Below are 16,763 nucleotides of genomic sequence, written 5' to 3' on the forward strand. Positions count from 1 at the left end.
TCACACATTTAATAATGTATAGCATGGATAGTTATGTAAAAATTACAAAAATAAGAATAGAACGCTATTTAAAGGAAAATAATTTTATTTAATTGTTCGCGAAATTGTAAATTAGATGTAATTGTATGTTCTTTAATAAGCCTTTTTGTAGGATTCACTCGGTATCGTTAATTAAAATAACACATTGTGCTATAAGTTAGATTTTGATTGAAATCTTAATAGATAACAAACCATCGTATAAAAAGATAATCATTTGTGAGATATGCGTAGTGAATATTAAAAAACCTGTTAATTTAAATATTGATTTAAACAGCAATATATCAAGCAACTCCCCGAATACATATTTAATATTAAATATGTTTTCCTCTTAGAAATTCTCCTGCCCAAATATCCCCCTCTTAGGTAATTATTGTACATATATATATTGACATACATTTGTTCCATTTATCATGGTCTTTTACCCATCGAAAAGCATTAACTAGGTATGTTCTTTAGTTTATTTTAATTATTAACATTTTCATTTTTATTTTATTTTTTATTTAAGTTTTTTCTCTTTACATTATTTATCACAGTTTTATCATTCTGAATATAAAATGACGTTATAAAATTACTTTATCAAAAACTATTGCCTACGAATGGAGAAATATATTTTTTAAGACGATCAGGATTACATTTTTATACATAATACCTACATAAAACACATATATTAAAAAAAAAATAGGAAGCACTTTAAATACCCTAAAAATTAGACTATTTTTAAACCGCTGTAACTCATCGACAAAAGTCATCATAGACAAAATTAAAAAAGCATTTTAAAGTTTCAACTTTAATGCATTATTATCGAGATTTTACTGAGGGTTAACAGATCACAGATCTCCGATGTAAACTTTATTGAGAGTACCGAAGAAATTATTATTAACATCTCGTCAGTGCTGAGGGTGACAGTCTCGGTGCGAATTTTACTGCGGATATGACTCTTGAAGAAATTTCTACCAGGGGGTGTGCATGATAGATTTTCGAGATTTTTAACGAAGTATATGTGCATGAAAAATTGGTACTTCTCAGTAGAAATCTCTTCGTAGATCTGTCATACCTTTGGTAAGGTCCATACCAGGGGTCTGTCACACCCTCCGTATAGTCCGTACCATGGTTCAATATGCTTAGGTTACGTTCTGTAACCCAAGAAAGTTTTCTTTTAAAGAAAAATTTTACTAAAGTAAATAATAAAATCAATCAGAAATGCTCGAAAAAATTTCGAAACAGCCATTGAGTAAAATTTTCTTCGAACGTAACCTTAGTATGTCATACATAATGCAGAGTGCAAAATACGGAAAAGAGAAAAAAATATATCCATCATCCGTCTTCTTCTATTATCCAAAATTAGCCGAAACGTCTCGAATCTAAACTAATATTGCTGTGATCTGTGATAAAGCAGTAGATGGTAGATGCACGTGTATCAGGATATCTTGCGACAATAAAATTGTTGCAAAATTTGTTGGTGCAAATCATTATTGTAACTGTCAAAGGAATTGTAAATGAATGCAAATGATGAAAACCTTGAAAATTCTGAAACATCTCAATAGACCGTTGATCAGTCAAAATTCATTCTCCAACAAGTATATCTAATTTTATCTCATTATTATTTAATTGTTACCAATCGTAATAAATCATTTTAACTTCTAACTTTATATAATTCGTTTCTTTTGTTATTCTTTGTTTTTTAAACATTAATCAGTTATTAATTAATTATCAATTTTGTTTTTGTTAGCTACGTAAATCTGAAAAAAGTATTTGTTTGTGTAGAAATAAGGATTGATGTTTCCTTCACTTTATAGATTGTTTGAAGGAAGTAAGATGGAGAGCATAAACAGAACAATGTCAACAGTAGATCCTAAAGAAATTGCACATCATTCTAATATGAAAAGTTTTTGGTGGGAAGAAAACAGTGGCATTAAGCTTCTCCATTCATTCAATCCACTTAGAGCACAATTTATGAGAGATAGTTTGGCTAATGCTGGCATAAAATTAGAAAATCCAGCTCTTCCATTAGAAGGACTCAAGATTGCAGATATTGGCTGTGGTGGAGGTATATTGACTGAATGTCGCCAGAATGGGAGTATATGTAACTGGAGTAAATGCAGCGACAGAATTGATAGATATTGCTAAAGAACATGTAAAATTGGATCCCACTATATCGGAGAAAGTAAATTACATTCAAGCAAGTATAGAAGAGTTTTCACCGAAAAATGAAAAATTGTATGATGCTGTTATAGCTTCTGAGGTCGTAGAGCATGTGAAAAATGCAGATATATTTCTAGAGGTAAACTGTGTGATATAAAAACTACAAGAATCATTACATATAAATATGAACAAGTTACTTTAATTACAAGTTACTAAATTCTTTACAGGAATGTGTGAGAATTCTGAAACTTGGTGGCTCAATTTTTATAACGACAATAAACAAAACTTTAACATCTTGGCTTGGCGCTATTATAATCGCAGAATATGTTCTCAATTTGATACCACATGGCACTTACACATGGAATAAGTTTATTCCTCCACATGAAGTACAATATATATTGGATAAATGTAAGTTTTATACATGTTATCTATATGTGAAAGAAATGACCAAAAAAGCATTTTGTGTTATCACATCCACATATAATTATAACAAGTTTGTAATAATAATTGTTCATGCCAATACTATATTTTATAATAATTTTTCATTATTTTGTTATTATGTTTAATAGGTGGCTGCGAAACTAAATTAATTCGTGGAATAAAAGTTAATCCAGTAACAGGTCAATGGTCTTGGTCGTTTACAGCTATCCACTATGAACTTCATGCAGTCAAACAAAGAGAAACTAAAATATGATAATAGCTTTGTGAACTTGGCACCCGACTTGCAGCAATCTTTTTTTTAATTATTTTTCGAAAGATTTTTGTATGTAGTTGAATGTAGTAACATAGATTTTGTTTGTAGTAACGCAGAAAAAAAAATATAACAAATTAAAAAAATGTCATCCCCCGACTTTGAAATTAATCAATTTTAACGATTGTTTCTTAAAGAGAATCGTTTGTAGTGGATTGTAGTAAAATTATTTCCGTTTGTAGTTGCTCCGTTCGCGAGATATAATTATTTAAATAATTTCATAAAAAATAAATTTTTCTAATTTTCAAGATATTCCAAATCCGCTTGCGGATCTTGATTCGAAGTTTTAACCTGCAGCACACTCTATCTATATTTTTATAATCCCTCTTTTTGCAGTAAAATATAATACTTTAAACAATTATTAATATTTCCGAAATAATCTTGAAACACTGTAATTGATGAATAAAAAAAAGAACTTGCGATATCTTTAAAATTAAAAAAAATTATTTTTTTCTAAATGTTTAAATAATTATTTCTCGGCAACGGTGCAACTACAAACGAAAGCAAAAGCACTACAAACAACTACAATCGATTCTAAATTAGATCCCACAAACGGATTTGCAATATCTTGAAAACTAGAAAAATTTATTTTTTATGAAATTAAATAATTATATCTCGCCAACGGTTTAACTACAAACGGAAATAATTTTACTACAATTCACTACAAACGATTCTCTTTAAGAAACAATCGTTAAAATTGATTAATTTCAAAGTCGGGGGATGACATTTTTTTAATTTGTTATATTTTTTTTTCTGCGTTACTACAAATAAAATCAATGTTACTACATTCAACTACATACAAAAATCTTTCGAAAAATAATTAAAAAAAAAAGATTGCTGCAAGTCGGGTGCCAAGTTCACAAAGCCGCACATCGCGTAGGTTGTAAACTCTATATTCGTTACCGAAATTTAAACAGATGGCAAGGACGGATAGAAAATTGCGCGAATTGGATTTTAAATTACAAATTCAGGTAATGACGCGTTTTCCGCTGTTGAATTTAATATACATACATGTTCTTTTTAATGTATTTACAAAAGAGATTCCATAATATCGTTCTTTTCGAAATCTCTCGGATGTCTTCCAAATTTTGCTGTTATTTGAATTCTGTATTATATACGCGTGTACATTTCTCTCTCTGATCGTGTTTTATAGTGTTTAGTTTGCCGAAACATTCAAGAATGATTGACGGCACGCTCGCGTAATAGCTAGAAAAACAAAGTAATCTTTGGCAAGGAAACAAATGTCTACAATGAAAATGTGTTGTCTCATTCTTTATTCTTATGTCATTTTATTATTTATATTATACATACCCGGAAGATGAAAAATAGAAAATTATAGTTTCGAACTTATATGGGGTAAAAGAAAATTCCAAAGTGTTGCGCATTACATCTGTGATGAATTCAATGTCATTTTTTTCTCCTCATTGAAAATTTCATTAGAGCTTCGTGAAAATATTTAATTTGATGTTTTAACTCTTTAACATTATTACTTAACATTAGATATTTACATAAACTCGAACTAAAATTTTATTCACGTAGCGTTATATTTTAGCGAAGTATAATTTGATAAAAATATAGTAAAAATAGAATCTTATTATTTATTTGCATTTATATGAAAAATTCGATTCTTGCAAATAATATAAAACTCGAGAGATGTTGTATGTATCATGAAATTTTTGTCTAACATAAATGTCTTTCAATTAATAAATGAAACTTTGTTTGGCTCGTTTTAAACCTGATGATAATTTTGCGAAATCTTTTAATTCTCAATAATTAATCAAGAAATTTGATCTAATATAAAACTTTAATTAAGAATGAAAATCGACTTTTTTCATCCAAGAAAACATATTTTTACAATTTTGTCACAATTATTAAATTCTTTGATGAAAAGGAAAGAGAGAGAGAGAGAGATAAGCAGATTTATATACTTTTGTAGCTGTGATACATAATCGAGATAACTCATGAGAAAGGTGCGCTACTTTAGAAAAATAGCGGTACATCTGGGTTATTTCGCACAGCAAATTAGGGCTAGCTGCCGAATCGAACGTCATCGTGATAGATTCTCTGCAATTATACACAAGCTTAGTACGGTTATTTGGCGAACGGCCCAACCGGTAATAATCGCTGCGAAATCGTACGGGTTCGCCTCCAACTGTGTAAACGGCAGGAATGATGGATGCGCGATTCATCCCACAGAGAGATAATTAATTAACGCAAGTAAATCGTCGCCTTTCGCGAAAACGTCGCGTGATTTAACTCTACATCCGAAATTCGGACAAAAATTATGAAAAATTTCTCTTTGTAAGACAATGTCGAATAGAGTCGAAAGACTAGAATCTTGGTCACTATCCATCAGTTAAATTAGCGAACTATTGTTATTTACACGTCATAGCCTGTTTTTACGAGTCTAGGAGCTAACAATCGTCCAAAAATAATGTTCAGCTTGTTTCGCTAGGTATATGTTGCTTTTCAACATTTATTTATCTTTATATTGAAAGTCTGAAATTATAAATTGCTATCAAGGTTTAAAATTTATTAAAGACTTTTATTTAGGTCTCTGAACCTTAATTAAGAAAAAATTTATATATCTAATCATTTCAAACTTTAAATTTGACCTTTTGCAAAATTTCAACAGTGTTATAAAGAAAACATTTTAAAAATTAACCAAAGAATTCTAAAGAATTCAAAGAACATATGTTTTTAGAGTGAAAAATTCATCGTTTCTAAATTAATGAATAAAGCAATAGACTTTATTTGCTCAACTGTTAATGTGAAATCTTTTTTAATTATTTATTAAATCTTAATTAAAGAATTAATAGCGAAGTTTGGTTGAACATACTGGTGTGCACTACAAAAGTTAAAGGTTATTGTACACAAATGTAATATAAATATAAATAATTATACATTAAAATAATTATAATAATATAAAGCTATTATTATTGTCATTATTATAATTACTTGTATTGTATAATAATAATAGCTAGTAGAATTGTTTTACTTTTTTAATTACTTATGTCAATATAAATTTGTGCAGTCCAACCGAATTGGTTAGATTTATAAAGCTATCATCAAGTAAAAATTGAGCTTGAATTTAATAAGCGATACATATTTTTATTTTTATTTTTAATTTTTTTACTAATTATCGAATAATTATTTATATTTGTATTGATACATAATTAATATGTTATGTTAATATCATTAAAATTTTAAATGAAAGAGCTAATTGATCGGTGCTTTTATAGTTATTACATTATTCAAAGAAAACGTTTCTTTGATCGATGACAAAATACGGCATCGATACAATTTTTATAATTTATTTTTGTAATTATAATTAGCGATTAAGAATAAAAATATTTTCTCATAAAAAAAAACAAAAGTGTCAACAGTGAAAATAAATGTAACAAAATCATACTTACAATTAAATATATATTGAACACAAATTTTCAATTAATTCAAATCAACTTTACTTGCATACAGGATTTCAATTTTGAAACTTAATTATAAAGATATATCGAAGAGTGGCAAATCGCAAGAAGCGATGACTAGCATGACCTTTTTGTCAAAAGGAAAAATCGATCCTAAATTGGCCAAAGAGTGTGCCATTAAGCGGTATTCGAAGTACTGGTATTGCAATCATCAGAGGACGAGTGAAACAGTCGTCTTGGTGGAGATCCGTGCGATTAAGCACCGTAAACTCGTCATATAAGGCGTGCTTTCGTAAGGGGCCGTCAGTTTGAAAGTGCGAGCTGACGCGCGTGGAACCCGCGTAAAAGATCCGCGCGCGCGAAAGATCGACATGAGATCAAGGATCCGTTTCGTCCTGATCGCACTTCTTGCCGTTTCCGGTGAGTTCGCAATTCGCGAAGTATTCGCGAGTGCGCGTCTTTCTTTATTCTAAGTTGCGCAAATCTGTTTTTTTTTTTTTTTTTTTTTTTTTTCAAGGATGAATTAGATCCTGGAAAGAGTTAAACTTAAGATCCGATTATTTTCCCATTTTTAGCGCGTTTATTACGATTCTGTTTATAAATAAATTTTTATGTTAAATTTATATATTAATTTGGAAAATTTATATAAAAGGGAATGATATTTTATTCTTACAAACATATTTATAATCGCATGTTAAATTAAACATATTTAACTTTAATTATGCATATTATATGTTTTTTTTTGTTTAGAAAAAACTCTTTGTATTGTTCGCATAAATTTTATTTAGACAAACTTATGCAATAAAATATTAATCTATTTATAACTCATTTTTTTAATTGCAGTCGCGAGGGAAGACAGTGCGCGATGATTTCTTATATATATATATATTCAATGCTAATCTTTATTGATTTTAGTAATAAGAATAACTTTAATTAACTAAAAAATTTAAAAATATTTTTTCATCAAATTGAAATTTTCAGAACGGTTTTCAATGTTGCAGAGATGAAAGAAATTTATGCCTATGTTTTTTTTATATTATATAATATATAAAACTTATTATTCGTTAATTTAAAAAATATTAACTTACAGAATAAGAGATCATTATTTTGACAGATTTATTATTTATGTATTATTTTTACTTTTATATTATTTAATACATAATTAGAAAATATATTATAAATTTAATACATAATTATTGCGTTTTTGCAGCATCGATTACTTTCTATTTATGACTCCAGTAAAAAAAAGAAATAAACTAAAAAAGATGATTTTTGTGTTTTTAAATTAATCAGAGATTGTAAAATAAATATAATCTGTGTATATAATACTGTATATACAATATACATATAAGTAAGTAAATCCCTTCTCTTTTCATTTTATGTGCAAGACAAGCAGGATAGATAACATAAAATAAATTTTTGTGTAATGGAAAAATTTCCACAAGAGAAAGTTGTTTGTGTGTATGTGTGTATGTGTGTGTGTGTGTGTGTGTGACGACACAAAATAATGTTTATAATAAAAACTATTATATTTATATATCATATAAATTTGACTGAAAACTATAGATATAATCAATGAAATTTTGATATAATTAATAAAATAAAGAATGAAAATTTTAAATTTAAAACAAATTAAAAAATTTTTTTATTCAAATATCTACCTGTTAAAAATAAATGATCTCGTTCTCTTCTTTATTCGTAGTTTCAAAAATTGTTTTATTTGATTTTATATATACATAAGTATATATACAAAATTATATCGCGTTTTCTGTCTTCATCAGCTACATAAAAATAAAATACGTAGATATAATGAAAAAAAAATACAAATTGACTTTGAAAGGTTTGTTTTGTGTGTAAATGATGATGCGCGCCGGAGGTTTCACTTCCGTTTTTGCATTCGGGTGAAAACGATGGCGCTAATCGCGCGAGATTTCTCTTCGAACGAGTATACATCGCACGCTACAGATATCCGTTTCCGAACCGGAACGTGAAAGTATCCCGCGCACTTGAAGATAATCTTATACCCATGAGATATCAAAATTGTTTCGATCAATAATATTTACTTTATGAAAATCGTCTTTCTTGAATGTATTTGAAAATAATTTTTTTTTATTATAAACCTTAATGTTTTTTCTTTCTCTTTTTCTTTTATATATACGTCTTTCGTAATTAAAAATTCTTAATTAAAAATTTTTTTTTGACAATCTGGAATTTAATTTTTTTTTTCATAAAAATAAAATTGATATTTTATTTGTTTTACTTTAAAAAATATTATTTTGACATAAAAAATATTACAAATTTGATTAATATGAAAGAAAGGATTGTGCGTCTTAAAATTGTGCTTGAAAAAAAAATCGCTAAAAATGTAAACTAATGTATGAAGAAGTCATTGATCATAAACAAATAAAAAATTAAGCTATTGTCATATCAAAGTGTTGTTGGACGTATTAATTTTGTAATAAGTGATCAAAGTGTTTTCTTGGTTGCATCATCAGTTATCAAACATCCTGTGCGTACAGGATACGCACAAGAAAAATTATAAGAAATTAATTATAAAATGTACGAAAATATTACAGAGAAAGAGAGAGAGAGATGAAAGTTTTAACAGATACTTGTAATATTTTATTTATTTTTTGTAATGTTTTTTGTAACGTATTTATTTTTTATAATGTTTTATTTATTTATTATTAATTAAATTCGCAAAGCGAAATTCTTATTGATACTTAAATATTTAGAAGCGTGGAAAATGTGGGTCGGGCAACTTAAACTCCGCATCGTGATGTTTTTTTCAGCAAATACTACGGCGGAGAAAGGAAAATCCGGAGAAGTCCCTTGTATAGACGACAACAAGTTCTATCGAAATCCTAAAACACCGTCGCATAACATCTGGTCGCCTACAGAATGTGCCAAATATTTTCTCTGCTTAGGTAATTATAAATAATAATACAAAAAAGAAAAAAATTATATTTAAAAGCTGACCATCCATCCATGAAATTAACCGCTCGCGTCTGTCAATAAAAATATATCACTTAGAAACTTGGCAATCTTTTTCCATCTTTTTTTTTTAGCACTAATATATGTATAAATAATAGTATATGTCAACTAATTGTCTAATAATAAATTGTTCAAAATATCATGCGATTAATTACGTTACAAAGAATATTAATTTTATAAATATTAAAATTTAATTATAATTTTATTTTTTTCATATAATTAAAAGTTTCTTTCATCTTTCCATTTATATATTTTCAATATACCTATAGGAAGAATTTATAGAAATAATACTTGTAATCATCTTTCGATATAATATTAAAATTGTGTCATATATGATATTTTGCAAATATATATGTTGTATTCTTTCTTACTTACCTTCTTTTTTTTCACGAAAATATTCTTATATGTTTCTGGGTTAAAAAAAACACATATATTTTGTAAATCTTATAATTATGCATTATTTTTATCGTTGAAACAATTTATATGTAAAGATATAAATAATACACTTTATATATATATAATGTAAAATCTAAAGCTATATGATACACGTAATCAATCAAAAGTATATGCGTGTTAATCATCATATTTCAGATAATGAAGTATTCGAATTCAAGTGCTCTCAAGGACTCCTTTTCGACGTCTCCAGGCAAATTTGCGACTTTAAGACAAATGTCGATAATTGTGATGTAACTTCAGGTATACCTACACATACTATGCATACTATGCAAACAGAATAAAGGCACCGGCGAACTTTACACGTCGATTTCTACTCGCGTAAGAAAATGATCGAATGTTATGCACGTAACTATTACTTTCACTTGAAAAATCATATAGCGCGGCGATGAGTTAATCTTGTTTCTTTGTTTGACCGTTAAATCTCTTATTGGTGGTTATCATTTTTGTCTATCATTAGTATCGAATGCATTTAACTTTAATTTTTAAATTAATTTTAAGCAAAACACGTTATAAAATTGGATCTTTTCGAGAACAAAGATCCATAAAGCTTCTCGTACATGTTCAAGGTGATTCAAGATCTCTGCAACAAATTCTGAAGAACGATATAGGTCTCGCAGAGACAATCATTTTTTATCGAACAATCCATATTCTTTGATGTTTGAGTTACGCGATCACACAGACAGGTCTCACATGACATTTATTACTTACAATTAGAGCCTCTCGCTACCATTTACGTCCATTGATTTTTTCTTTGAGGATATGTGAAGAGTATGCTATCTCAGTTAACACTAGAGATGAATTAATTGTGCGTATATACGCTGCTTTTAATTAAATTAATACAGATCTCAAATATAGAGTTTGACAATCAATGTTATGACAGTGTCATAAATGCAATCAGATTCAGGGTAAGCATTTTGAAAATCTTCCGTCAACTGTATGCAAATGTATTTGAAACAATAAATAAATAATTCATTTCATTATTAATAAATGTGTCATTTAAGACTTGTTTACACGTGTTAATAATAAAGAGCATGAGTTATGGAATAAAAAGTGATTCTTCCTGCGAACGCCTATTGTTTTTCAGAATTATCCTGTGACTTAAAAATGTATTATTATATTTATATACCAAATGGTGATGTGAAATTTGAAAAGCTTCTCGTAGATGTTCAACCAGCGAAGCCGTTGCTGAAGAATGGCGAGTGTGACGAGAAAAATCTGGCTTGCGGAGATGGCACGTGCCTTCCGGCTCTGTACTTCTGTGATGGAAGCGTCGATTGTCCTGACAGTTCCGATGAGGGATGGTGTGGTAAGAGATGTAAATGATGTGTAAATATATATGTATCTTGCGTCCAAATCTTTAATCGTACACGTAGATATACGTAAAGTGTTCTTTATCTTTTAAATTGCACATAGTTTTATCACGATAAATATATGTAATATATGAAATCGAAAAATAAAACTTAATGTAAAATTTAATATTAATTAAAATTATTTAATATACAGGGTGTTTGGTAATTAGCGAAAAACTTGTTAATGATTCTTGAGATCATTTGGAGTCGATTTTTCCTCAGCGAAAATATCGAGAGACATTAATTTTTGCAAGTTTCCAATTTTTATCATTATATATCTTTGTAATTAAGCCTTAAATTAAAATTCTATTAGAGTAAACCCCATCTGAAATTAACTGTAGAATGTAGTTTTTGTAATTTTTTAACTTCAAAAAGTTTAGTTTGCGAAAAGTGCCTTTTTTTCAATCGCCTATTATATAACTCAGAAATTATTGATGCCTCGACATTTTCGTCCAGAAAAAATCGTCTCCAAATGATCTCAAGAATCTGCCATTAGCAGGTTTTTCACCAATTACCTGACACCCTGTATGTATATTGATATATAAAAAATAATTGGGAGAAAATTTAATTGTATAATTTTATATCATTTTGTGTGGAATGCTCTTTATAGAATCATTCCGCGTTCGTATGTTTGAAAGTAAGAGAAATTGCGATTATTTCGATTTCACGAAATGAAAATATAAAATAATAATCTTTCTGATGCACAATTTAATTATTGATATAAGTATCATCGATCTGTTATAGATATGCAACATGATATAAATGCTGCACCAGCATGCGACACGCAAAAGTGCCGATTGCCAAATTGTTGGTGTTCCAAAGATGGGACTCGAATTCCAGGAAATCTCACCACACTCGTTGTTCCACAAATGATAACAATCAGTTTCGATGACGCTGTAAATGCTGAAAACTTCGAACTCTATTCAAGTAAGAGACAGAAGCTGGTATTTACCAACGAAATCAATTTCATTACCTTGATTGTTTCTTTTTTGTTTTTTTCTTTTAAAAAAAATTTGAATAAGAGTCTATATTAAGATTTTAATAATAAGTAGATATAAACATTATTTAAGCCTCTCAAAAGTTAAATTGATCAATTTCATTTTTTGTAAATTTTTTAATGGTGATTACCTTGATCTCTGAGAGTGACTCATTTATAGATACATATCAGACATTAATTTTAGTAATTTTTCTCTTTTTTGCTTGTGTATAATATATAAATTTATTTGAAAGAAAATGTAAGAATATATAAAGAATAAAATATAATTATATAAAATATAGAATAATAATAACACCAAACATTAATAAAATATAAAATAGTAATAACACAGACATTTACAGAAATATTTACGGATGACAGAAAAAATCCCAACGGCTGTCCCATAAGAGGAACTTTCTACATCAGTCATCAATACACGAATTACAGAGATGTACAGTATTTGTGGAACACTGGCCACGAAATAGCCGCACATTCCGTTACGTGAGTATTTTAAATAAGATGCTGATAAAGAAAAGAAATTAAGAGATGAGTCATAGAAAACCGTTTGATTCGATACGCAAAATAAATCGAGGATTATTATATACTTAGGCATCGCGGACCAGAAGAGTGGTGGTCGAGGAACGCGACGATCGAAGATTGGTTTGACGAGATGGTTGGAGTAGCGAATATTATTAAGAAATATGCTGCGGTTCGTATCGGCGATATCAAAGGTGAAAAAAATTTCATTATCATTATCAGTTCGATGTAATTTTACGAAAAATAATTCAACGATAATTATTGAAAGGAGTTTTACACATAAATATTGCACACATTTATATACTTATTGTATATTTAAATATATAAACTTAAATTAAAATTTAATTACAACAATTAATTTAAAACAAATGCCGTGTATCGACCGACTTCCTTTTCGAGCTCGAGATGACGAGTGTTTATTATGGGGCAATAATGTCGGTAGGGATAAGGGCCCCTTTTCTGCAGGTTGGATGGAATCGCCAGTTTCTGATGATGTCCGAATTTGGCTTCGTTTACGATTCCTCGATCGTCGCACCGTTTTCCGATCCACCTTTGTGGCCCTACACACTCGATTATAGACCGCCGCATCCGTGCGTCCGCGCGGGACAACTTTGCCCAACTCGTTCCTACCCGAAAATCTGGGAGCTACCTCTAAATCAGCTTTTGGCAAATGTAAGTAAATACCACACACGCAACAGACTGGAACGTTTCTCGTTTGTCGATAAGTACCGAGTAAAGATGAAAAGCTGAGATCGTATATATCTTTTAATGCAAGATTGTTACGCACGCGCAAAATAAATTGCGCAATTTTAAAATTTATGTATCTTTATAAAAAACACAAATCTTTCCGTTAGACTCATAGTCATGATTTACCGACGATTTATTGGAATATATGAACAAAATAAAAATGTTTCAACTTTCATCAAATGAAAGAGCGCTTCGATTAATAATAAATGTAGATATTAGAGCATTTACTTTTTTTAAAAATGAATTTTATTATATATAAAATATATAAATATAATAAAATCTTCATATTCTTAACAAGTCGGAATACGAAAGAATTTAGAATAAAGTTATGTAAAGTATGTAAAGTCAATTAAATAAATTTGCAGATACAAAAAAGTATACTTATAATTTATTATTTTTGTTTTATTTTAGTATTTATTTTATTTGATATCTATTTTATTTTAATATTTAAGTTAATCTTTCTATGTGTTTTTTATTAAAGATAAAAAAATTAGATAAATTCTATCATAAAAGTACTAGTTATATTTAATTATTATGCACTTTTTACTAAAAAAATAATTTTTACTTAGGAATATACTTGCACTACTGTGGACTCGTGCCCTTCCAATTTATCTGGCGAAGAAGTTTATAAGGTGCTCTTGTTAAACTTTAAGAGGCATTATCTCACCAATCGAGCGCCTTTTGGTTTACACTTACATGCATCGTGGTTTCAAAATCCAACATATTTTTATGCATTTAATGTAAGTAAAATTTTAAAAAAAGTTACCTAGTACGATTATTACCGAATAAAATCAATAATGTTTTTAATCTCAGATTAATGTTATATCTTTTTAATTAATTCATTTATTTTAGAAAAATATTTACTATATCTACCTCTTATTCTTAATAAAAAAAAAATCAGAACATTAAAAATTGCGGATTAAAAAATAATTAAAAGTAATTTGATATATTCAAGATTCAACTGTTACATAAAAATTGTTTAATTTTTCCAATTCTTTTCCTCTATCTGTATATAAGTATAAAGTTCTTATTATTCCTATTTAATTAATTATATTAATTATATAGTTATATTAATATTTTCTTGTGTAATTAGAAATTCATCGATGATGTACTTCGGCTGGATGATGTGTTCTTTGTCACAAGTCATCAGATTGTGGACTGGATGCGCAGACCAACATCTTTGAATGAAATTGAAAAGTTTGCACCATGGCAATGCGCAAAACGGCATTTTGAACCATTTGAAGTCGCCTGTGACTTGCCAAACAGTTGTAAATTACCCAGTAGAGTGCTTAAATCATACAGGTATTTACACACGTGTTTCGAATGTCCACAGCAATATCCTTGGTTAAGAAATGAATTCGGAATCGAGTGAAAATGTGCGTTGCAGAAGCAACGTAAGATTTATTCTCCTATGTTGCTTATTACACCAGGAGTACACATAGTACCTTATTTAGATATAATTATATTATTTATTATAAACATAGATATAAAACTATCTCTCTTTTTTTAAGAAAATGTCATTTATTTCCTAGATACAAATGTAAGCTTCTTCCATTCTCGATATGATGCAAAATAAATTATATTTCTTTATCATTAGAAAAATGGAAATGATTCAAGATACTGAGATGATTTTTTTTTTCTCCAAAATGTAACATCGTACTGGTTGTGTAAAGACAAATCTCTCCTTCTTATCCTTCCTGTTGTATGAATGGATTTTGAATAGACTCCATACCATCTACAGGACAAATAAGTACTACAGAGGTTCCTCTACATACTACCAATCCCAACATGCGAGTGTCCTGATTTAATTTATATGGATCATCTGGGTCTGTATAATTAAGAAAATTATTTATGTTTTGGGAAACATTCAAGATACTGCGTAAAAATATAAAATAGTAAGAAGATATATCAGAGTTATAATTTATAATCACATTTATATAACTTGTTGTATTATCAGTCATACCTCTAAGATACTCCTTTGTGTTGTCAAGTACTAGATTGAGTAAGGGATCGTAACCCTTGAGTATACCCTCAGCTTCTCTGCCTCCGGCAAACTTTACCCTTATGTTTTTTTCGAGATACTTAGATAGATCGAGAATACTCTCTTTTCTTTTCTTCTCTTTGTGCTCGACATTCTGTTGCTATAAAAATAATACGCTCAGATTGATAATCGGTTTAGTTACTATGCATGTGGTTGCATTACCTGTTTTGATGTCTGTAAGAAAAATAGTGAGGTTAACTTGAGGGTACCTTAACCTAAGTTAGAAAAATACAAAGGGTATATATAATTTCATACACTTACAGACATCCTTGTGGAAAGAAAGATTTACTCGTGAATGATAGACCTCTTTTTATCAATCAACAGAAATACATCACAATAATATCAAGTAAACACAAACTTGCGCGTACTTCTCAAAATTGTTTGTCAGTCTGATCGAATCTTTCAACAAGTCAAGTATCGATTTCTCCCGCGTTTTTAGAATCGATTTTGAATCGAGATTACGAGAATGCTATCTTCCATATATTTTCGTTTTGTAGAATAATTTTAATTTCGCACTATTTGTATTAAACAAGCGTTATAATATTGAACATTTTTGAAAAAAATTTATTTTGTAAGTAAATTAACTAATTTATTAAAGCTTCTATTATTGTAATATTCATGTTGTTTTCTTAAAGAATTCAATTTGAATAAATTTGTTAGAGAGAATGAAAGGAATGAGAGTCAATGCATTTAAAATGCTGGATATTTTTATTTTTATTCATAGCACTAGAAATAATAATAAATAAACAAAAACAAAAATAACAAAAAACTTTTAGACTTTTTATGAAAGACGTTTCCCAGGTAGCAAGCACGTGTCATTTTGATGTCGAAAACTGTCATTTCTGGTTCAGTGATGTCACGTGACCAAATAATGTCTAATTTAAAACGTCCTTTTTATGACGTCTTAATGATGTAAAAGAACGTCACGATATCATGATTCTTAAGTCATTATTATAAATCGCTTAAATCTTTTCCTCTAGCGTGACCTCGTGAAAAGTTTTATTAACGAATTCAATATTTGTGAATGAATTTGTCATTTTTTACGAGTTCACGTTAGAGGAAAAAATTTATGATCAAATGTCATTAAAACGTCACTAAAATGATCATAAAGTCACGTCTTTTTAACGTCTTGAAATGTCGTCATCGTCTGTAACATTAGTCCATTTTTACGTCATTACATCATCACGTCATATTTTGACGTCAAAATAATGTCATGTGCTTGCTACCTGGGCTTATTGTCATCTCGTTGCCGTTTTATATAAATTCAACAAACATACAGTAAAAAAGAAAAAAGAACACATCAAGT

The 16,763-nt window shown here is 28.7% G+C and overlaps 2 protein-coding genes across 3 annotated transcripts; one reads left to right on the forward strand and one right to left on the reverse strand.

Moving 5' to 3' along the window:
* Positions 1-1,956: 1,956 nt before the first annotated feature.
* On the forward strand, positions 1,957-14,788 carry Chld3 (Chitin and LDLR binding deacetylase 3). Of its 2 annotated transcripts, none has more exons than XM_072895048.1 (11): positions 1,957-2,320; positions 2,409-2,589; positions 9,150-9,284; positions 9,943-10,047; positions 10,970-11,113; positions 11,901-12,083; positions 12,495-12,633; positions 12,742-12,863; positions 13,112-13,341; positions 13,986-14,156; positions 14,510-14,788. In XM_072895048.1, the coding sequence occupies exons 1-11, from the start codon at positions 2,111-2,113 to the stop codon at positions 14,786-14,788; spliced, it is 1,899 nt and encodes a 632-aa protein (XP_072751149.1). In that variant the 5' UTR covers positions 1,957-2,110. The 2 variants fall into 2 exon arrangements, with proteins under 2 accessions (XP_072751149.1, XP_072751157.1); XM_072895056.1 differs by lacking the exons at positions 1,957-2,320; positions 2,409-2,589 and adding exons at positions 2,887-3,903; positions 6,410-6,777.
* A 316-nt stretch (positions 14,789-15,104) lies between these two features.
* Positions 15,105-15,858, reverse strand: Lsm7 (U6 snRNA-associated Sm-like protein LSm7). Its single transcript, XM_072895220.1, has 3 exons — positions 15,719-15,858; positions 15,380-15,557; positions 15,105-15,244 (listed from the first exon to the last, which is right to left on the reverse strand). The coding sequence occupies exons 1-3, from the start codon at positions 15,722-15,724 to the stop codon at positions 15,105-15,107; spliced, it is 324 nt and encodes a 107-aa protein (XP_072751321.1). The 5' UTR covers positions 15,725-15,858.
* Between the last annotated feature and the right edge of the window lie 905 nt (positions 15,859-16,763).

This window comes from Anoplolepis gracilipes, chromosome 1 (genome assembly GCF_047496725.1).
Source record: "Anoplolepis gracilipes chromosome 1, ASM4749672v1, whole genome shotgun sequence".
Taxonomy (NCBI): Eukaryota; Metazoa; Arthropoda; class Insecta; order Hymenoptera; family Formicidae; genus Anoplolepis; species Anoplolepis gracilipes.